Raw genomic sequence first — 24,826 nt, 5'->3', positions numbered from 1 at the left:
AAGATGAACTAACAAGATCTCAGCATTTACAATCATTCCTGGAGCTTTCTCTGAGTTAACTTATCAGTGCATTTTCTGGGTGGCAGCAGCAATGCTAGCTAAAATGTAAGCATATTTGCTAGCTTTGAAGTTTAACAGGAGCTAAATCTCTGTCTGAATTAGAGTTTAAATCCACAAGCACCATAAAGGCTTAACAGTAAGTGCCAACAGCTGTACACACTAAATCAGTTTCTCATGCCAAAAATATAACCAAATGCTAGTATGCATGGATGTAAATACTGAAATACAGGTATGTTCTTGTAAACCAGAGTAGGCTGAAACTTATGTTTGCTTACTTAGTATTGTCTGCTTCAAGGACACTAAAATTAATGTTGTGGGATGCTTTTTATAGGTTTTTTTAGTTTGTGCATTTTTTAGCACAGGAGAGACTGTGATGCGTTTAACTGTATGGTTAAATTTTGACAACAAAACTAAAGGCTTGCTTTGTCATCAGAAACCCCAAGATGGCAATACAGTCTTGTTTTTCATTGCTGCTTCTATCTATTATTATTATTATTATTATTATTTTATCATCATAATTATTATATTGCAGTACATGGAACGGATTTGTGATTTTCTCATTTTGTGACATCTAAAAGCCTTGCTCATTGCTAAGGTTTATTTATACAAAAAATTGAAAGCTCCAACTACTTTGATGTTAACTGAATGAATGAATACTGTGCATGACCTGGAGTTATTAAAAGATTCCATTTAATAATGTCAACCAAATAGACATCTCTGCTCAACTTTGGCTTCATTTTAAAGACGCACACAATATGGTTAAAAAGAACTACACTTATACATTATTTTCAGCTTAACCTACTCCTACATATATTACCTTTTCAGGTGGCAGCCTATCTTGGTTTTCTATATCCTGATATCTCTATATCACTTTTAAATGAATTCTCACCAAGACCCTTTTGCTTTTCAGTGTTCAGAGGGCTTTGGCAGAGCCCAGGTACCCCGTTCTGATGCTGTTAACTTTTGCTGCAGAAAATACAGCGAGCAAGCGAGAGCCAGCGTCCTTCACCTTGATGCTTGAGGAGAGAAACTGCAGATTTATCAAGTAGGCTGCTCCCCCTGACTGCTGCCCCTGACTTCGTAAAGTCATAGGGAAAAAACACCAAGGGAAAAAGCTGTGATTTCAAGTGGGTTAGCTGATACGTGGTGGGCCAGTGAGAGGTGCATGCACAGGGCTGTACGGTGATGAAAGACTAGATTCTCCCAGGAAAGTCACTCCCACTCCTTCCCCAGCCTTGTTAAATATCATGTTTAACAGCACAGGGCTCAGGTAAAGCTGGGTGGGAGCGCAAACTTCCAATCAGACAGATTTTCTGTGTTCACTTTATCCAGCAGTGTTCTGAAAAAAGTTAATTTCCAATAACAGGTAATATCAATAAAAAATTCTTGTAGTGTGTCAGGAAAGACGTTGAGACTAATGCTGACAAGACAACCAAAGGAATAAGAATTGCTTAATAGTGGGAAAATGTTACTCAAAAATAGATAAAAAATATTAGAACTCTCCAGGGTCATTATAGTGTTAGAAGATAATGAAGATATAGGCATTGATCTTTGATGGTCTGTCAAAATTGTATTCATATATATGTACACATACATCATATTTTTATGCCTATAAATTTGAAGATATGTAGCAAGCAGAGAGAGAGAGAGGCAATGTCTGAGTATACTGCTTTAGAATAATCTAACACAGAAAGACAGCAGAAAGACCATTTATGCAAACTAGGCCAGACTGCCATCAAAACATTTTGCAGCCTCTGAGGACAAGGAGGGCAATGGCTGGTGTGCCAGCTGCTGGGTCCAGGACTCGGCACTTCCTGCTATAACAACTGGTTGAAATCATCTATTAGAAAATGGATCACAAAATTAATTTTATGAAACCACAATATTTGGAGATTAAAGCCACAATTCTTTGAATAAAATCTGTTTCCTCTGGAAGACAAATAAAAGACTCATGATTAAGCACTCAGTGCAATATCCTTTTTTCTGCCTTACTATCTTCTCTAAACCTCATTTCCACTTTAATACAAATTGTGAAGTAGTAGCATTTAAATGGGAAATCACATGGGAGGAGTATACTGTATTGTTACTGAGATGCAAAGAGTGTCTCATTTTAATTTACTCTCCATTAGAAGAATGATGTTTAGAACATATCCATGCAGATTACTAAAGTTACCCTCAAATTACTGCTGGGAAACAGAAAACATACCTTCAGAGGAAGAAGCTCTTGTGGTGGCTAATGTCCCTCCCAGAATAAACATTTTGAACATTTTGAAACAAGGCTAACTAAACCCACAGGAAACCAGGAAACCATAAATTAACTTTTTATTTTTTTTTAAGATTATGCTGATAGAATTATGAAGAGAGGCTTTTCTGTGGCTGACTATAAAAAGTCAGAGTAAACACCTACACTATTCCTAGAGGCAAACTAATTCTTTTTCCAGACTTGGCTGACCAGGTAAGAAGTGAGAGGGGAGAAGAGACTGAATTACTCTGTCACATCAGGAGGGTAGCTAGCTAATCCTGCACTAACTGAGCCTCTGAACTACATCTGAAAGGGCAGGATGAGGTGAGCTTGCACTGCCAGTTGATATTCTGTATGTGTCGTGCATTTCTGTGCAGACTCTTAGTTTCCAGCACTATATGTCTGGCAGCTTTTAAAGCAGTAAATTTATCTGAAAATTAAGAAGAGTTTTATTGCTTAAACAAGCCCTTTTATAACAGAAACTTGCCAAAAACCTCCCCTGCCCAACAACCCAATCATAGTTGGTGCATGAAGCAGGCTGTTTGATTTAGCATAAACTGCTTTTTGCAGGGGGAGTGTGTGAAGAGGAAAGAGCACAAATGGCTCCATTTGAGTTCAGATGCATTTCTGATGACTTAAAAAAACAGCTGAAGGGTGAAAAAATCTTGTGTGCAGCAAATGGGGATTTATAGGGATTAGAGTCACAGGTTTAGGATCTGGAAAAGCATTTGTTTTGAACTATTACAAAAAAAATTATGGATTAATTAAGAGAATGGTGATGAGGGGAATTGCTTTTGATTTAATACATAAGCACATAACTCTGGTTTGGGAGTGATGGGACAAAAGAATCCCATTATTACCCATGGATAGCTGCCTGGGGTGCTCAAATTCAGCAGGATAGTTCAGCATTTGATGTGTGGGCAGACCTTAGGCAGTTTTTTAATGAAGTGCTGTGATAGATGCACACAGAAAATCCAGGGTGATTTACATCCTCTATGATACTGCAGAAGACAATAAGATTGCTTTCAGGGAGACCAAGGAGTTTTGCCTTTAGCATTGCTCATTTTATTCAACATTATTATTTCTAATACTCTCTTCAGAAATACCTGCAACTTCTAATGGTTTCACATATTTTTGAGGTAGCTCCTGACCCTCATGAACCCACAAGTGTGATCACACAGAGGACACTTATTCCCTGGCAACTTGGATGCACGCAATACATGAGCACTTAAATGCAAGCACTAGCAGAAATACAGGAGGAAAAGATCCATCTACAGAATCCAGTAGCATGTTGCTTAGCATGCCAGGTCAGCAGATGTGATCTCTGGCTTCAGAGATTCAGAAATGTTTACTCCTGGACTCCACAAACCATTTTCTTTAAATTTTGCAGTGTTTATATGAATTAATTACATTTTCCTTTCATGTTGCAAATTGAAATATGGATTTTGCTAAAATTGGAGAAAAACTGGGACTTGGGAAATAAAGTTAATAGGCACATATGGGTAAAATATCCCTACCACATACAAATGTGATAAAATTGATACCAAAAAAGTGATAAAAAATTAGTATTTATGATCTTTTTCCAGGAATCCAACGTCTCATCAGAGATTATTTTGTATCATTCTGTATGCAAGGAAAAATATATTTTGCCTGAGAAACATTATGAGACATAGATTTGAACTCCAGAAACAGATGCTTAAAAAAAAATAGATAAAATTAATTTTTTGCCCTTGAAACAGCACAACCAGCTTGAAACAGCATGGTCATATGCCTTCTGATAAAAACATAAAGAATAGAGGCTTTTCTGTGACTGGGAGGGTCAAAAGAGGGACCTGGTCATTTGAGGAAGTGGTCTTAACCCCTGCCTGTGCTTTTTAAGAAATTCCACATTTAAATTTATCAAGTCCAGACATCAGTATTAAGCACGCCTCTAAAGCTACAGCTGGAGGTCTTTCAGTCAGAGTAGCTTAAAAGAAATTGTGATAAAAGCGAATATTTTCCATTTTATTTTAATGGAAAGTAGCATGCTAAAGTTGAAAACATCAAATGATGAATTGTCTTCTACTTGGGTGAATTTAGAAACCTCCCACAATCAATGAGGAGGGAAGAGGGACCGTCACAACATGCAAGACATTTATCAGGTTTACCTGCTTGTGAGCGTGGTCATAAGAATTGATGTGGTTGTCAAATTCCTGGTGTTTGTGGTACTGCTTGTCACACAGTTCACAGTAGAAGTTAGCCTTCACATCCTCCAGGGCCTTAGCTGCAGCTTTCTCCTTCTCAGCGTAGTCCTGCAAAGGCAGAAGCAAAGGGAGGCTCTTCACCTGAGACCATGAACTCCTGCTTTTTATCAGGCACATTGCAAGCACTGGACAGCTGGAACACCAGACTCCATCCCAAACATGTTAAGCAGGTTTTGATCTTAAATGGGATTCATTAAAAGAGTTGTGTTTCTTGGGTAATTGTTTTTACTACTCAGTGTAGATTCTGCTGTAAGGAGAGAGGAATGGCATGCAGGGGAATACCATCAGGATACTGCCTAGCTCCTGGGCAGGAAAGCTGAGCAGTGAAGAGCAAGTAAACCCCCAGTGTCAGCCTGTTAACTCAGCCCCAGATTGCCCCAATTGCTCTTTCAGGTACTGTTGCTCACAACAAATAAACTGGTTTAATCTGATATTATGGCAGATTTTCTTTCGTGTTCCGCTTTCTGACTTCTATGGAATGTTCACTGGGGCCAGGCAGCAGATTGCTATGGCTGGCTGAGATTTCCCTGGAGCAGAGCCCCCTCTGCAAGAGCCTTTTCTGTTCTTCCCTGTCCTTCCCAACATCTGCATGAAGGGACACACCATCCAGCCTGACCAAAGTGAAAGTAACTCTCGCCTGCCTGACACAGGCCACAGCCACTGAGGAGAGCACTGGCTCATGTCCAGGCTCATGCAAACACAGCTGAAAACAGGGAAAACACAATTAGTTCCTACATAGTTGCCTTCCATATCTCCCCAGTGACACAAGCAAGTGCTATGGAGAGTCAAACACTTCAATTCAACACATAATATTAGATAAAAAAGAGAAAATTTCGAACATAGGAACCAGAAGTTACTAAGCTCAAATTAATGCACTTAAATAATGGGCCTGATATGCAAAATTGGCAGCAGCCTTTCTCGATCTTATTTCCTTTAAAAGTCCTGTTGCTGTTATTTTTATGACACTTCTTCAAACATTTTTCATTAAAGTGCAAACTTCTGATATGGAAAACAAGAACAAAAAAAATTGGCAGAAGCAATTCATTTTGTATTCATATTGACAAGCTGATATTTCTTGAGTGTATGTAATATATTGCCAGGGATTGCAGTAATTCATCATTTGCTGTACCATTTTACTCTCCTAAAGAAATGAACACTCTGCTGCCAGGCTTTCCATGCTCTGCAGTCAGTGTTGTCTGCTGTCCACATGCTTTCACCACTCTTTGTGTGATAAACTCAGAGTGCATGAAAGCCAGGACATGCTGCACATCTGGGACAACCTGCTCTTAGCACATCACACTGCCCAGCACAGCTCCAGGGAGCAGAGAGGGCTGGAGGCTGATGTTTGGGTATGGCAGATTAATATGAAGGTACATTTTGAGCCCTTTAGAGGCGGAGGGACTTTCTTAAAGAGTGGCACGATTCAAATCTGAGACCTGGCCAAGCAACTGATGCTGGTTGTTAGTGTGACTCACTGAATTCTGCACACCTCTGTGCTGTGAGCCCTTCTGTTTTGCCTCTTTTTTCTCTTTACACCCTCAGATAGGTGTGAGTAGGTCTTTTCTACACCATAGTTTTAGAGGCTACCTTTGCTGGTGTGATTAACTTTATCTAAACTTGGCTGACTAGAAGTTAAGTGTTTGGGTAAGACAGAATCCTAAGCTTCTTCTGTAAGAAAGAGAAAAATGCTAGACACTGCCAAATGGTTATTAATCCCACCTATTTCAAAAACCCATTTTTGGATGAGATTAAGTTCTCCAGAGGTTCTATCTCTCTCCAACCACTGCAAGGCTCTAAATTACTAACTGGGCCTACATCCTTAATTCTTAGATTGCTGAACTCAAAGATAATAAATTCTATATTGTATTTCTTTAGATTCAATTCCAAATCTCCCCATGAAACTTGCATGAACTGACCCACTTGAAGACAGGAGGTCAAAGGGGAAAGCTGCGCCAAGAATTTTGATTTTATATCTTATTGATGACACCAGTTCCTCCCAGAGGGGAAACATGCAAATAAATCTCTTTCCTGCAAGCATATAGCTCAGGTGGGTCAATATCCTGTAGTACTCTAAGAAAAAAAACTAACCCGAGCTAACATTTCTCCACTTGAGAGGCTGCTCAATTATGGTAGTTAATCTTTGATTGTATCAGGGAGAAATATACTCACAATCAAATAGTTAAATAGCTTTCATTAGTTATTTAAATTTACAGAGCCCATTAAAAAGTGATACTTTTCAGCTTATGCTTCAGACCCATTGTTTTGCTAGCATTAATTATTCACCAGGCCTTTGATATAATTAAAATGCATAAATTAGAATGTGGATGCAATAGTATTAATTATGCAGAGATGTCTTCCCTGAAAATCAAGTGTTGGAGGCAACATATTTTTATTCTAAACTGGTAAAAATGTAAGTTTTGCACTCACTGGAAGCCAGCCAAAGCATAATTGTTTTCCAGGAGGGGTTGCGAGTTGCTTTTTTTATTTTTGTTGTTGTTGTTCTTTTGTTGTTTTTGGTTTGTTTGGTTTGGTTTTTTGTTTTTTGGTTTTTTTTTTTTTGCTTGGTCTGAACTGTCAATTAAATGTTTACAGCCTGCTCCATCTTTCCTTCTGCTGAAGGAGAAGCCCAACTGTTTGGGGTGAACGCACCACAATTACTGCCCGTAAAGCACAGCTGAAACTGCTGCTCACGAGCATTCCAAACTGCCAGCTTTATCTTTCTCAGCAGAAATTAATACAGTTCCCTTCACATAAAGATGTTTTAAAATAGCAACAAGGCAGCTCCCAGGTGCATCCTAAGATAATCACAACTACCTCCATTGCCTTATTGCTTAATTATGCTTGTCTACCATGGCAAAAGATATAACTTCCTGCTTGCTTATCGATCAGATGCAGGGAAATTGAATGCCACGTCACATACTTTAGAAAGATCATGGATTTTTTCTTTCTCTACAAAGACATAAGAACTTCTAGCACTACTGTAAATTGTGCATAGTCAAATGAATTTTCACATCCAGACTTCTAATATCATCTCACTAGGACTGTAGAGACCGATGGTCAATTCTGGCATGAATGCGATCGCATGAAAGAAAACCTGCGGAGCTGCCCCTGTAGAAAGCATACATGATCGTGAAGGCCTGATCGCACAAATGCAGACACAGACAGGCAGCAAAGATGCACCAACACATTTTGAACACTGAATCTTCAATGGTAAGGAATGTGTCACAATCTCATGAACTTTATTCTGGATCATACCCTCCTTAGTAATGGCACATAGCCTGGGTAGTAGACATGTGTATACTTATAAAAAAATATAAGTTAGCAGTTCTGTCTTCGAGTCATGGACAGCAGTGTTGCAAGCTCATATAAGGGGTGATGTCATCCTTGTAGGTAAGAACTCCTAGAAACCATGGATTAACCAACTTCTGTGGTGCTGGATGCAGGCAGTGAAGTGGATAAGGACAAACAAGTTCAGAATATGTCTCTAAATGCATTTTTTCTAGAAGCCTGCAAAATGGTTCCATATTATAGATTTTAATTGCGTTCATGTCAATTTGACCCACAGAGGCACATAACTGTAATAATTGTTTATATATTGGATTAATTTAAAAAAATACTTCTCTTGCATGTTAGGCTAGAAGTGCTTTCACTTAGCAGCTACTTTTGCAGTATGCTTGGTATTGTGAAAACTCAATTAATGGTAGCTGACATTTCATTTTCTAATATGGGGAAAATCAATGAAAAATCCCATGTAACTGAGTTTTCTTGAATGTTGCCACTGACATCTAGTCAATTAGAAATCATTTATTAAATCTAGAGTCTGTAATAGATATTTAATAGACTGCATGGCCATTAAAGGATGCTGATCTAGACAAAACAATACCACATTTTTTGTCTCAGTAACTGATAGTAAATATATCTGCTGTGTTCAAATGGACTAAGGTGAAAAGTAGGTCACTTGATAACAATAAAATTTACAGAGGCAATTTTCTACAAACCCATGGATTTCTATAAATATAGTGGAATAAATGCATGGTACTTGTAATAGAATATGAGAAAAATATAGCATCATTAGCCCACTTTTGATTACCTATTTCTAAATTGGAATGCAAAATTAGTGAGAGAACAGCTAACTCACATTAATGCCGAGCTCAGTAAGTGACAGACTGCTTCCTCTTCGGGGATATAAGCAATCAGTTTGGTAACTTAAATATAATTTTGTGAACCAGATTAGATATGAATGCAAGTTTTAAATACTTATGCAGTTACAGAGGTACCTCTTGGGGGTTTTCAGGTGAGAGGTTAAAGGAGAAATAGGATGAATATAAGCATATGAATTAGCTACAGATTACAGTCTACATCTAAGACTTTTAAACGTATTTTCATTTGTGATTTAGATGACAAAATAAATTGTGATTATCTATGAAATCTGTGAATGATACTAATTAACAGCATAGGGCATACAAAGGCTTTGGGGACTTGAATCAAGACTCAAAATTACTGTAATAATCTTCAGATATGATCTTAAATCAGCAAGATAATATTCAGTAAGACATTTGTCAAGTGCTGCAGTTTGGAGGGGGAAATCACGTTTATCAATACTAGATTAGGAATAGCTGCATAAAAAAATACAAATACAAGAAAAAAGGTCCAAGAGTTAGAGCGGAAAAGAAACCAAGTGAAAGTCAACAATGAAAGTCAAGGCAAATCACATTCTGACATATTAATAGTGATGTTATAAGTAAGATGCTGGGGGTAATTATTCCACTTGACTCAGTATTGGTGAAATGTCAGCTGTAAAATACTGTTTGGTACATCTACACTAGCAAATAACTTGGATTCTAGAATCTGACCCTCTATCATTCCCACTATGTATGTGATAGTTCATTCCTGGGCTTTTTAATTTCAGCGTTCCCTTTGAGATAAAAACGATTGAAGTTCCAGAATAATGTCTGGTGCAGGGACCACACTCTACAGGCAGCAAGGGTGAGACACCACAAACCTCTCCATGCCCTGTATAGCCTTACAAAAACCGAAAAGATTTTGTTAATGAAAGCAACATTTGCATGCCATAAGAAAACATGCAGCATCATGTCACAAAACAACTATCCCAGCAGTGGTTTAACGTAGCTCTTGCACTTCATCATATAGACTGAAATAAAAAACAAATATAATAATCACACCTGACAGTACCAGACAGAGGAGACTTCAGGTAAAATGGATATATGGTTAGTTTGTCCTGGGGTGCATGTACTTTTTGGTGAAGACCAAAATGTAGATGTAGCCTTTGAGACAGTTTGCTTCCCACAATTCGAGAAAGACATAGATGTACTCGAGAGATCCTTGAGCAGAAGTGTAGGGATCAGGGGTTTAAAATTAGGCAAACTAAATCCAATCTGTAATTCATATTTTCATTGGATCATTAGTACGAGCACTTGTAAATAACATTTTTGAGGGAAATATATAGAACTGCCTAAGCTGGTACAAAATATCTCTGGGAGGTCAGGACCTGTGCATAGATGTGTAGAAACAGCAGTTGTAGAAGCTTCATTTTGAGTGCTCATTCACCACATCTTCCAAATTCACCAGTTTTAGGGATACCTGCACATAATTTTAATGTCCTTATATATTTTCTTCTGCAGCTAGAGTGAGATAGATTTTAAACTATCTTTAAAACTCAGCAGGCAGGTGATAGAATGCAGGAAGTAATCAAAGTACTTGTGTGCAGTGGAAAACTTGAGTACCACAAAAATGTCCTGATATTGAGATATGTAACTGAACATCAGGTTGTTTGAAATTAATGAACTTTTCCCTGAAAGCTCTCTTTTGTTCTTTCTCCCTGGAGAAGACTATTCACTTACCTAAAGACTTCCCTAGGGAAGTTTAGCTGTGGAGATAGAATAAAAAGCAAGTGATTTGTTCAGCTGCAATATCTGGCAGTACAGAACACTTTCATTTATCTCACATATGTTCTGCCATTCTCCACCTTGAAAACTCAATGCATAGTTTCTGCCACTGTGGGATCTACACAGAGGATTTACAGAGCAATGTGTTGCAAAGGATTTTTTCTTCAAAGGCAGTAAATGCTGCCATTCTCAGCTGACTCATAGAGGGCAACACCTAACTTCTGCAAATAAATACATCTTCATATTTTTCACACTCAGCCAATTACTGCAACATTTTCAATTATCTGCACATCCATTTGCTACTAGAATGCTGAGAAGTGCAATGCTTTTAGCAGGTCCTACAGGCCTCTCAGACTACAACCCTGCTGGGACTAATAGGACATGCAAACCAATTCCTAACCTATTTACTATCAAAATCATCAGTGCTGATTGGAACAGACCTTATAGGACATAAGAATTCAAAGAACACGAGTAGATCTATTCAGATCTTCAGAAAATCTTTTATTTTCTAAGACAAATGGTTGCTTCTGGTAAATTTAGAAAGGAATTGAATTTTGAGATTTTCTATACTCATTTTCAACATTATAAATGGAGCATACAGCCACTAAAAATCTTTGTTGTGGATATAGAGGGCAATTTTCAAACATCCCAACATTTTTCTCCTCATTTTCAGAAACTGGTGGAACTGAGATCACATTCTGAAAATGTGATCAAGAGTTGACCTGCAAAGATAATTAGGTACCTAACTGAAAGTTGCATACAGAATTGTATGTATTCAGTTTAATTTTAGAAAAAATTACAATTAATAAAATTTTAGCATTTGCATAATTTTGTATTACAAAAAGATATATCTGAAAGGAAGCATGTACTGGTTTTGGCTGGGATAGAGTTAACTTTCTTCATAGTAGATTAGTTTTCAACTAGGGTTAAAACATGACAGAATAATTATCAAAATATAATTTATTTAACTGAGAAAAATCTGCCTGGAATTGCATGCAGTGCAGAAACATGAGTTCTAAAATAAAGCCAGCTTAAAGAGGATATTAAAAATAGAATGGAAATAACATAAATGGAAAGAAAGTTCAATTTGAGAAAATCAAGGAGTAAAATGGAGATCACTGATGAGAAGAGTCCCCACAGGGCTATACTGGGACCAGTGCTGTTCAGTAACATCATAGATGACACAGTGGGATCCACTGCACCTACAGAAAGCTTGCAGATGACAAGAAGCTGAGTGGTGGGGTTGACATGGCTGAGGGATGGAACCCCATCCGGAGAGAACTGGACAAGCTTTGATCAAGTGGATGCATGTGAACCTCAGGAGGTTCAACAATGCCAAATGTAAGGTTCTGCACCTGAGTGAGGACAGCCCCCAGTTGTAAAAGAAGATGATAAAGGATCTGCTCCCATGTGTTAAGCAACTACTGAGATGCAGATGAAAAAAGAAATTAAATTGAATACAGCAAATAAACAATTTCCATACAGACTGGGAAATACACTCAGGTATAAAGACCAAATGATAGATATAGATGTATATATCATTTATATACAGTTTCTCATCATCAGTGGAAAATATTTAAGGACAACTTTCAAATTGAAGTTGGAGGTGCCATTTTAAGACAAACCATGATATATTTATGAGGGGGAATATATGATGTGATTTGGTTGACTAAGTTTGATTTGGAGATTTGGGAAAATCTTAAGTTACACTAAATCTTTTTAATGATTAATGGCTTGCTGCTTGATTTTTATCTCTGGGCCTCGTTGTTAATCTATCCCCCATATTAATGCTAGCATTAGCATTTGACTTACTGCTTTGAAAGGGTTTCCAAGCATAAAGTCATTAAAGAACAATTTCAAAATACAAACGCTGCCATTAAAGAACAGCAAAAAATGTTGCAATTCAGTTACTAGAGCAACAGCTCTAAGAAGATGAAGAAATATGATTCAAGGACAGCCTGAGAACACAAAGGGCATCAGAACTCTCAAAATTTGTGGTGGTAGAGGCTGAAACAATTTCTGGGGTAAGCAGAAACAGATATGGGTTTCTTACAGTTAGGATTATATTCTAGGCATTTAAAAGAAAATTCTAAAAGCTTTTTGGGTAAGATTAAAAATATAAAATTATAGAGAATCTCAGTATATTTCCAGCTATTCTGCAGATATGGTTCACTGACCTTACATGTCAATATGACTGTGGAAAAATGTAAATAGAATAGAAATGTTTTTTTAAAGTTGGACAGAAGAACTGCTCCTGCTATGAAGAAGAAGCAAAAACCCCATCATTCACTTTTTCCTTATAGTCCTGCTTTTCTGCATAAATGTGAGTCCTTCAGTGAATCTGATTGTGACATTTTTGTCTGCCTTCCATTCAAAGCCAATTCCTTCAATTTGCTCACTAATTCATACTACTTTCTCTCTCCTCCTCTCAGGTGATCATTTCTTTTACTCCTTTTCAGATGAGTGAGGTATTATCAATTAATCTGAAGAGTTCGTCCTCCATTTATGTCTGACTATTCTCACTTTTCCACTTGTGATTTTTAGAGTACAATGCATGTTCTAGCACTGCACTTAATGGATTGATGTGATGTGTTTCTTTGTCTGTCACCTCTTTTCAGATTAAACGTATTTCACATTTTTTAGGATCTTGGTATCTTTTGACCTAAAGGCTTCTTCTATAAAACACATATATATGTATATAACTTATATGTAGTGTCTTTCATATCTGAGCTGGCTAAAAGCACTTTTCAAAAATGATTTTGATCATTGTTTAGGAAATTGTGTAGAAAATATTCTAGGCATTTGACACGAGCATAATAATAGTTATCACACAACTTATATATAGCTGTTAGAATGATTTTTATTAAGTGCCTTTTCCACAAAACACAGGCTAATCATATCAGATAGCACTTTATAGTCTTTAATAACAATAGAATTAAACATTTAAATCTCTCTCTTTCAACATTGTTGGACTCTTTCTTTTCAGATACTGCAATATTAGAACCAGTTCCTGTAGACTTATTCAATATCATAAATGATGCAATACATCTAATATCAGTGGGTTTCTTTGCTCATAGCAACAGAGAATAATTTTTAATTTTATGATAAAATATTAATAAACTATTAGTAAATCCAGATTGGTCAATTTATCTCTTATATTATGTATATTTGCAATCTACTTCAGAAAATGTCTTACAGTGTGAGCATTAATCATACACTTGAATTATATTTATGCCACTCACCTTCACTTAAAACTCATCTATTGCACTCTATGGCATCATTGTTGCATTGTGTAGCATTTGATGCAAAGTTTTTAACCAGAAATTAGGGCATTTCTGCACATTACCTTTCATGTTTTTTGGGGTTTTGTTTTGTTTTGTTTTGTTTTTTTTTAACAGAAGCCCAGAACACTGATTTATGTAAGCTTTGTTTTTCTCAGAACTTGAGGTTATCCAAGGGAAAAAGAAAGAATTCCAAATTGATCTATGAAGTTCAAATGGAAAAACAAAGTTTATTTGCACACACATATGTACTTCTTCCTCTGCTCCCCAAATGCATTCAAGTGAGTTATAAAATTCTATATACTTTCTTTTGTTAACTCTGCTGTTTTATACAAGCTACAATTCCATGACCTCACTGAAAGCAAAAAAAGAATCTTTTACTTTAGATGAAAGTATAATATTTGCATTCTGATTGGAAAAAATGCATGGAAGGGACACAGAGAGGGAGATATGAAAGACACGGGTGTAACAGGTAGAGAGGAAGGAAGGAAGGAAGGAAGGAAGGAAGGAAGGAAGGAAGGAAGGAAGGAAGGAAGGAAGGAAGGAAGGAAGGAAGGAAGGAAGGAAGGAAGGAAGGAAGGAAGGAAGGAAGGAAGGAATACTTTTTCTACCTCTATTTTATCCAAGAGCTTATGGCTTGAAACTCACCCTGCAGCACACACGGCAATTAAAATTAGTTGATTTTTAAATACAATTGGATACTCAGCTTGTAGATTGATGGCACCCTTGTGGCAATTTCCAAAGTTAAACTCTCTGTCATCTCATTTTCTTCAGCCTTGATGCAGGAAATAACTGCCTGGAAGGAGTCCCTGTATTCAAGTGCCAAGTGGTTTGCTTGAGTTTTCAAGCTCAGTGTACAACAACTCCAGGGGTACAGAAGAGAATTTTTACATCCCATGATGTCCTGTTCAATTTACATGTGATCCTGTGTGGCTTTGCATTTTTGTTCTCTTGCCTTCTATTTTTTCTGGTCCTTCCTTTCCTTCACATTACCACTTAAGGAACAGACAGAATCCTGGTTGTTCCTGCCAGTTTCTGTGTTTACCAGACTGTATAATTGGTAGTGATCTTCATTAACCAACTGTAAGTCTACAATAGTTTTGATTATTTATTCATAGGAAAAAAACATTCTGGCAAGAATATATCTTTAGAGCAAATCCCTGGCCTTCATGAGGGTGTGGAGAAACCCCTGTGCTCACAATCAGTTGTGATACCTTGCCAGTTACCAACTTCCCTTTCTATGCTATCACCCAGATTAAGGACATGTTGCAAAAGGGCATGAAGGGCTATCAGAAAATGTTGGCCTGAAATGCTCCAGCCTATCCTCATGTCTTGGTGAAGTCCATTCCCAGAAGCTGGAACATACACAGCTGTAGCTGCCCCCATCTCCAGCCCAGGCTCTAGTATGGCCCAGCAAGGCTGGACTCGATAGAAGCTTTGAAACTTTTAACTCTGATTCTAATGAGACTGTAAGATCCAGCTATAACAAGCATAATGAACAGGAAAACAAAACAAAAAAGAAGATACTATTCAGATCCAGGGGGATTTATTGAGATAATTAAAATTAATAGAAGAGAGGGTGAGAACACTCTTGCAGAGACAGATTTGGAAAAAAAACCCAAAACAAATCAAGATGTAAAAGAGGAAATAGCTCTTCAAAACACTAAATTTTTTTCCTACAGTGGTATTTTGTGAGTAAAATACTAATATGGTACAAAATTGATAGCAAACATCTATTGTGCTCTTGAATTCATCATGTTGGTATTAGGAACAGAGCTATACAATGCAACATGCAATATAAAATAAAGTGTCAGTGTCTGGGACACAAAAGGTCTTAAACAGATACTTTGTTGAACAAATAAAGGATGATCCATCCTCATTTTCCCTCAAATGAATAAACTATATAACACAGAACTAATTCTGTCACATATTCTTGGTTTGGGAATATGTTACCCACACATAATGAGCACTTCTAGTGCTGCAGTGGAGGCCTGAGGCTTCCTGAGACAACAACTCAAGCAGCTGATTGCTGTTTGATGCTGTGAAATGAGGTCTCCTGGGGTGTCCATTAATCCCATGAATTTACTGAACACAGGGCAATATAGAGGTGCTTGATTTCAGAAAATTGAGCCAGGCTGATATCTCTCAACTTGAAAGAATATTTCTGGCTTCACCATCACCTATTATAAATACAAATGGGGAGTTCTCAGCTCCAAGATTACCATCATTAAATTTCTTGCCTTACTGTGTGTCACATTTCCAAAGAATGAGTCTTAAAGAAATGATTGCATTTGTATCCATTACAGACTCTCTGGATTCTTCTTTATTTTTTAACTGTGATTCTGTGTTGAATATTTAATGATTTTAATGCAACATAAGTGAATAGTAGTTCCTAACTTTGATTTTTATAACCTGTTACTCCAACCATTTGTGTCATGAAACAATGCACAATCTTATTAGGTAATGGTGCATTTCCTTAATGAATATGAATACAAGTGTGTGAGCTCTCTAACTCTTGATCTAATTAAAATAGATGACTCAATGAATTAATGATGAGACATTTCCTTCCAGTATTTGAAGCCTACATAGCAAACTGTCTGTTATTAAGTAAAATGCAACAAACAAAAACCCATGAATATAATCTCAGTTACCAACAACTTGGAATAGCAATTTTATTAATAAGCCTGGAGGAATTAATTTATATGGTGTTTTTCTTGTAATTGCTTGCCTTCTGCACAAACTTTCTATTGCCACAGTTTTTTTGAACCTTGCTATTTTGTATCCATCCTATTGACACTTCACTGCTTACATTTTAGTTCAAAGCAACCTATTCTAGTGCATTTCCGTGGCTGGTGATTTGGGTCTAATGCCCTTAACTTTCATCACTGAACAGCTTTTTGCTATGCTGTCAATATACTGTCTGGAACAGAAGATCAGCCGTGATGAGATTTGATGCATTGCTGTGCAGCTGAATTGCTCTGAGCTGGCTCACACTGATATCAACAGCTCTCTGATGGGATGGGCTCTCTCCAGTGCAAGAATTCACAACCGTGTCCCACACATTTGGGGAATAACACAAGTGCACTTTAGAAGTGTATAGGAAATAATGTTTTTGTCAGGTCTCATTGCCTGTATTTAGAGATAGTCTCCACCCTTTTTGACACAACTCCTATGCCACAGGAAATTTCTAAAAGCAAAAGTTCTGACTCAATTTGTTAGGGCTTTGACTAGTTTATTCAGGAAGCTAAGTCTGTAGTTATTCAAAAGCAATCAGGACTTCATTTGCATTATGACAGGTGTGATCAAGTGATATTCAAACTTCATAACAGCAGTTACTGCCAGCACGAAAATTTTCTTTTCCCCCATTTGAGAAGAACACAGCACTTAAATCCTGGACACTTAGCCATATTCAGTGACCTCCATTCTAGTGACTTCTGACTTCAGTACAAGATATTTTCATATATTCAAAATACTTATCCTGTTCTAGAAGAATAACTCTGACAAGTTTTGCCTTATATGTTTAACAGAGAGAAATAAAAAACCAGCTATATCCATATGTGATGTACATGGTCACCTCTGTCTTCATCTTTAAGACAATTTGTCTTATGGTTGCATAAACTTATATTTGTTATTCAAGACATCGTTCTGAAGCTTGACTGCCTTCCACAATGAGCACAGCACTAGGACTTTGGCCTCATCATGCTCAGCTTTACAGCACTGGACTTGTCTGCACCTTCCTGGAACCTGTAGGGCTGCATTGGCCATCACAGGTGCCTCTTGGGAGCCCAGTGTCAATCCAGCATGTTGAATGAGATATAATTTGGAAATAGCAGAAGAAATGAGCCTTTATATTTCCTTCCTCAGGGATTGGGACGCATTCCTAAAGTTAAATAGCTAAGCAGTTCCTTGCAAACTTGGCCTCCCTGTCATGTCTTGCCCACTAAAAGTGTATTTTCTGTTCAATTTGTGAACGTGGTGCTACATTTATTTGTGTCCCTTTTTTAATCACCAGGAGGACAATAGAGTTCAGTACAACACTATATGCTTCCAGCACTGTGGAGAAAGTGAAAGCAAGCACTGAATGACAGGAATAAGATTTGCCTGTAGGTTTGTGGCTGTGCCAGAAATAGCACCCCATGCTCCAGCCTTAGCCCAGTGAACTGCATGGCTACATCTTCAATAATTTTAGTGAGTGAAGGTTTCTAGAAAGCATGGAAAAATGTGACAAAGAAGATGTTTGGAAAATAAAAGAACAAATGACAAAGTACCCAAGGAAATGTACAAGGGAAAACATAGCCATGGAAGATGATGGAAAGAAAATCTTCATGGTAATTACCTAACTGAAAAGAAACCTCAGCATGTGGATATACATTCTTCAATATTTTTCTGTTTAGTGTCTGTAGTATAGTATGTATAACATAACTAAAAAACTATTTTATAATTCCATCTATATATATTTTATATTACCATCTATAATTCATCATATTATTATACTATTACAACAGTAACAAAATAGTGATGCAAATATTCTCTATATAATATCAAATCAATGTTAATTGCATTGTAATACATTGCTAATTGTTTTTTACTATGTTATTAATATTTTAAACTTATATTTTTATTATTTTATATAAGTGATAAGGACTTGGCATCACAAAATCTAAATAATGCTTCAACATTATACACTGCTATAAGGAGAAATTGTGTTACTACTATCCCTGCTACCAATTTGGCTCTCCTAATAACCTGTATTTTCACAAATCACTTCAAGTAAACATATGGTGCCATCACTTCTTGTATAGTTTCAATATCTTGAAAACTTACAGCAGCATGCAAAGCTAATGCGAATGAGTATTTGAGATTATTTCAAATATAAAAAAAATCTTTTTTCATATTTTTTAATTTTATGGTTAATATTTAAAAATATCTTTTTTCAGTTTGTTTCATTTTTACTGAGGATGCCATAAAAGAGAGGCTACTTACAATAATGAGAGTTTATTAACTCTCATTATTGTGAGTAGCCTCTCTTTTATGTTAAAAGTTAATCTTTTAATAATACATTTTCCCCTAGTTTCTCTGTTTCAGATTTTAACTCATAATAAATTAACTAATAATAATTAACTCATAATAAATTAACTAATAATAAATATAACAATTTTGGCTGGTACTCCAGATAAAACATGCAGAGGTCCACGAAGTAAAGTATTTTCTTCAGTAGATACTTAAAAATTTCTGTTCATTAAAGTCATAGTTAAATCCTGGCAATCCTTATCACAATTGTTCAAGATGCAGTGTTCTAAAACAAGCACTTGCTTGGTCATGCATGCGTAATAAACCCTCTTACTGAATTTACTTCTCCTTACCACTTCTTCATTTGCAAATGTAATACATGCTTTCATGCAGAATAGCATAATGAAATTAATGTCATGCTTATATTTTCAATAAACAAAAAAGTAGTCAGCATACAATAAAATAATGGAAAATTAAAGTGACAAAGCAAACAAGATAGTCATACAACAGGCACAAAATCAGCCCATTTCAGGCATTATTTAATTCAGAAATTACATTCCTGCCTAGAAAATTTATCACATATCAAACAAACAAACAAAAAAAAAATCTGCAGTTTTTTAAACCCTAATTGACCACCAAGACATTTTCTGAAGTGACTTAATTTCTGCTCAGATCCTGTATTTGGTAATTAGTTGTAGTGCCCTGAAATGTAATGATGTGACACTGGCATCTAATTTTGGAATAAATTCAACCCTGCAGAGAAAACCTACTTACTATTCTCTGCCCTGCCTTGAGCAAAACTTAGGAGCTTGACTAGTGTTCTGCGCTGGGTTGAATTCCATTTACAAGGAGTGTCAGTGTGCAGATTTAAAAAAAAAATCAAAGTTACCGGAGGAAAGGCAAAGGCTGGACATTGTCTGAATTAACGACAGCTTTATGTGAAGTTTAAGCTTATTTTCCCCTTTGTTTGCAAAGTCACGCTAAACAACCAGAAGGAAATTCTGAAATTCTCATGCACAACAGGGCCTTCCATATTTGAATTCAACTGGGTTTCATTGAAATAAGGCTTCTTTCTTCTAGTCCCTGGGGTTGTTGAGGACGTTTGGGGTTGGTTGGCCTCAAGGATCACAAAAGCTGCTCACATGCTCTTAACAGATTCTGGAACCTTGTATTTAAGTACAGTGTAATCATTGCTCTGGTATAACACCATCTGTACTTCTGCCAGGCCACCTCATTCAAGCCATTTGAGATTCTGAAGGCAAAACGAAATTAATGCAAGCGCAGGCTTGAAAAGCTTAAAATATCTGTATTTGAGGCTGTTTTATTTACTTTTAAATCTATTTATGCTAAAAATTAAAAAACAGGTACCAGGCAGGGATTCTTCAGGGAATGTGGCCACCTCTGCCTTACTATTTTGGATCACAGCAGTAGCAAGCTTCTGAAGCAAACTCAAAAGCCTTCTTTTCCTGCAGGTTCGCTTGGTTCATAAATCAGCTTTGGTGTGTGCAGCTGACTTTCTTTCAAGGGAAACTGCAGCATAAGAACTGCCCAGGGTACTTGCTGAATTACAACGGAAATATAAAAGTGCAGACCAACTTATCCTGCAAACATCTTTGAGCCACGTGTGTAGTGGGGACCACAGCTCCTTGTGAGCAGCCTAAATCTTGTCCAAAGTAAAATGTCTGAACAAGGTGGATGTAGGGGTCTCAAAACAAACCCTTTCAATTCACAGATCCACTCCTACTACATGGAATTACTGTCCATGTAGACAAAGCCTGGCTTCATGGTAGTCAGAAAAGCTTATATAACTTTATGTAGCTTTTGTAGCTTCCCCTACCACATTTGGCCCTGATTCACCTGAACTCAGTAAAGAACAAAGGTTTAGCTACTTACCAGTGGGGCATTTGTAAATATATTGTATTTTACATCTCCTCCTTGGGTGACAGCTGGGTTGTTAGACTCCTCTCTACCTTTCCAGATTGAGGGTTTTATGTTAAAAATAAGAACAATATCTTGCTGAGTTGTGTCAAAAAACACTCCATAGTCCACCCTGCATTCAGCCTGTCATCAAGAAGATGGGGTCAAACACTAGGTCTGCTCTGTGTAGAAGGGAAGGACAGCCTGTAGTTTTAAAATAGCAATGGAAAGAATGTGAGCCCCCAAAGTGAATTTTTCCCCTATTGCACTCAAGAAAAGAGTCATCTCTAACTTACACAATAAGGTCACTGTGTTTAGGGACTGATTTTTCTTTTCCATCAAGGAGACACAAATATAGCTTAGGTTCTATAAACTGAACATTTTGATAACACTGCAGTCAGGTCAATTGAAGTGGAACTGGTACAGAAGCATTATCAAGCATAATTTCAATAGTGTGTGGCTGTCTTCCAGGGGTGCAAATATCATTACAACATAGCAAAGCAGTCTACGAACCAGATTAGCTGAACAGCCATTATCAGCACTCAGGAAAATAATATCAGTGACTGACTTCACCTGCTTGAGTGGTTTAAATGTCCTGCCTTTCCATACTGATAACATTTGGCACCACTTGCAGCCGGAAGAAAGCATAATTTTATTTGATGTAATTATAGAACCATAGCAATTTTTGATAGAGAAGAAAAGACATATAGTCTAGGTCATCTTGTCCATCTCCCTGTAACTACATGAACGTTGCCTGGCCATGTGCCTGAAGTGTATTGGAATAACACCCGCTTTTTTTCTCCTCTGTGGTTTTCTTTATTGGATTTATTGGTTGGATTTTCAGATTCAGAGCAGCAGAGTTCCCAATAGCAATGCTATTGGAGTCTTTCCATAGGGAAAATACTAGTAATTTGTTTTGGCAGAGAAGAATAAGAAGCGAGATGTTATTTTTAGAAATGTTCAAAAGATTTCCCTTGGGGTTTAATCTCCCCAGCACAGGATGTCTGTGTGCAGGAGGACACTTTGGCTTGGTATAGGCAACTGCTTTCCTGTAGTCCAAAGCCGGCAACCTGGCTTGGAGGCAATCAGGAAATTTGTACTGCCAGGTGGATTTTGAAGTGATTCAGTTGGATTTTGAATACAGTGTGATTTAATACATAAAAACATTTAGAGGCAGAATCCTCATTAACCAGATTATGCTTCCTGTCCTTAGTTTGCTTCACAGTATACAAAGTTAGTAAGAGCTAGATATGCTATATGATAGGCTTATATTGCAGAGTGTTTTGGGTTGGAAGTGACCTTAGAGATCATAATGTTCCAACTCCTTGCTATGGGCAGAGACACCTTCCACTAGACCAAACCCACTAAACCAAACTCCATTATCCAGCCTTGATACTTCCAGGGATAAGGCATCCACAGCTTCCCAAGACAACATGGTCCAGTCTCTCAACAACCTCACTGTAAAGAATTTCTCCCTAATATCTAAATCTAATTTAAACCTATTCTCTCTCAGTTTAAAGTCCTTTCATAACATACCATGTATTTTTGTAGCCCCCTTTAGGTACTGGAAGGTGCTATAAGGAGTCCCTGGAGCCTTCTCCAAGCTGAACTCCCAGCTCCCTCATTGTCTTCACAGAAATGCCCAGTGCTCTGACCAGCCCTGTGTCCCTCCCCTGGACTCAATCAGTCCATGTCCTTCTCATATATCCTATATACTACATCAACCTATAGTCTATGAGAAAAATTTTTAAGTTTCCCATTAATCCCTGTAATGTTTTCTTGCTTGGAGCAGTGCTGTAGACATATGATTGGTAGTATAAGACTAGTTTTACCCTAGTTATAGGATGAATTTTCACTAGTTGTAGTTTTGCCCGGGGTGAATTCTGTTGTAAATAACGATGTACCACACATACCATGGGTAGGTGATACAGCACAGACTTGATTTAGAACACCAACATATTTATTAAAAAATCTAACAATAAAATGCCATCATCAGCTTTGAATTGTATCCTTAGATTTTTCTGAGGCCACAGAGAAGCATGCTACAGTACATTATCAGTCTGTAGTCGCCTGCTATTTGCACAGCAGCAAGCTTGCATGGTTCCATTAGCTTGCTCAGTTTAGGCTCAAAAAGATCCAACTACAGATTCAATACCAGGGAAAGAAAAGCTAGAAAACAGATGCTGACCTCTGGCACCCATGGAACATTTCCACACGGTTTTCCATCATCCTGGAGGGTGTTCTCATTACCAGCTCCAAGGAAAGTTTTCCAAAGAGCAGTGACGCAGAGAGCACTGTAAAAATGATTGCTCCCATGGACTTCCAAAGTATTACTTGCTGCTGAGTAACAGAAGATGACTTTAACAAGATAGTCCTACTGAGCACAAACCTGTGTAGTCATAAGCGCAGACCCTCAGGAAGGTATCAATTTCATGGCTATGACCTCTAAGGAGAGGAATTGAAACGTGCGCTGCCCAGATTCTCCTATTTCAGGGAGTCGAGTGCTGGGGTTTGGTTCTGCTGCCCACAAGCATTCACTGCTACCTGAAATGTGCTTAGTCCTGCTCTGTCAGAGCATCAGTCTGCTTTAGATCCTCTCTCCCACCTGTGCAGGAGCTTTTACCTTAGATGCTCCTAAGGGTGAGTGCATCTGACATCTTGTCAGCAGAGTATGGTCCGTGAGAAGTCCTGCACTCAGGATCCATGTCAGAGCAACAGGAGCTGTTCTCTAGACTGCATGGCCTGTGATGGCCAAAGACTTAGTGGGAGTCTTTGAGTTTCTTTTGAGATTCCTGTGGCATTAGTGCATCCATACAGGATTGTTGGATGCGCTGGACTCCACTCAAGACTCACACCTTTCTAGAAGAGCTACCTGGGAAGCAGATGGAATATCCTTGGGCACTGGAAATTGTTACCAGACGAGGAAGCCCAGGCAACTGAATCCCGCAATAGCCCATTTCTAGGGAACAGATACTTCTAGATGTTTTAGTATGGAGATGAATATAATTTGGGAAAGTAGATCCAGTGCTTACGGCAAAGGCAAAAACTGAAACTTTTCATATCTTTTCTGCGGGTACTTGTAGCTGACAAGGGAAAGAGGTCAGACCCATCAGATTAGGCATGGATTTGGAGATATTTTCATTTTTTGACTCCCAAACTTTAAAAACTTCAAACCCTCTTCTGTGTTAGGTTGCAGGTGCCTGTATTCCTAGTAAAGCATGTTAGTAAAAAACTTATTCTTGCACTATACTTTTAACTTCTCTGACTATCCAGTGAATAGAGAAAAAAAACCCAACAAAACAGCTTCTTTAATTTTTTTAAGCCTTATTTTTAGGTCAATTATTATTTTGAATTTTCTAACATCAGTAGAGACCAATCGCCTCTTCCCAGGTGGGATGTCCCTTGGCAGTCCTTTTCCATAGGGAAAATGGAACTGTCAACCAACCAATGGGTGAGGGATGACACTTATTCTGCAGCTGGTTCACCACATGTAATTCTCTTTTATATTAGAGAAAAAAGAAAGTGACCAGTGTGACCCCATCAGTGTTCAAATAATGTGGAAACCTGGTTCTGCAAGTTATTTTTTCACTAGAAAGTCCAGAACTCCTCCTGTTTATACAGGGGATAGATGCTTGTAATGTGCTATCACTATTCCAGTTAAGTAAATGATAATAAAAAGGGACTCTGAAGAATTTTTTCTCTGTAAGGATAAATTTGTATGTGTGGCTATATTCTAGCCACGGGATATTTTGGGTAAAATAAGATAATGGACTTTCAACAAATTACAGGTTTTGCTGACATTTCATTAGGGTCTGTTGGACTGTTTGAGGGATGCCAGAGTTCAGTGTGTGCCATATAATCACACAGCATACCTGCAATTTTTCCCTATGAATACTTGCAAGCAGTGCAGAAATGAAGAGAGTGATTATGCTCTGGGCAGGTAATTTTGAGTTACCATGTACAATAGTCTAGATAAAATCAATTTCATATGCATTGCTCTGTAAGTAGTCTACATGGACTGCTAAAGTCTTAGCCACCTTGACTGCTCAAAACTACGTTGTCAAATTTCCTTTTATAATAACAAGAAAGAAGCACCACAGTTTGATTTTAAAAAATTCTGTTCTTGCTCAGTGTGTGATATTTTGTTCAAATACATTCTAAAAATGT

General features: G+C 37.5%; 1 protein-coding gene across 1 annotated transcript in view; it reads right to left on the bottom strand.

Moving 5' to 3' along the window:
* ZNF804B (zinc finger protein 804B) overlaps positions 1-24,826 on the bottom strand; it is a 222,171-nt gene that overhangs the window by 23,788 nt on the left and 173,557 nt on the right. The window contains 1 exon segment of the mRNA XM_030971126.1: positions 4,450-4,593. Coding sequence (XP_030826986.1) covers positions 4,450-4,593 — 144 coding nt within the window.

This window comes from Camarhynchus parvulus, chromosome 2 (assembly GCF_901933205.1).
Source record: "Camarhynchus parvulus chromosome 2, STF_HiC, whole genome shotgun sequence".
Taxonomy (NCBI): domain Eukaryota; kingdom Metazoa; phylum Chordata; class Aves; order Passeriformes; family Thraupidae; genus Camarhynchus; species Camarhynchus parvulus.
Note: the sequence above shows the minus strand (reverse complement) of the source record. Positions and strands in the feature narration are given on the sequence as shown.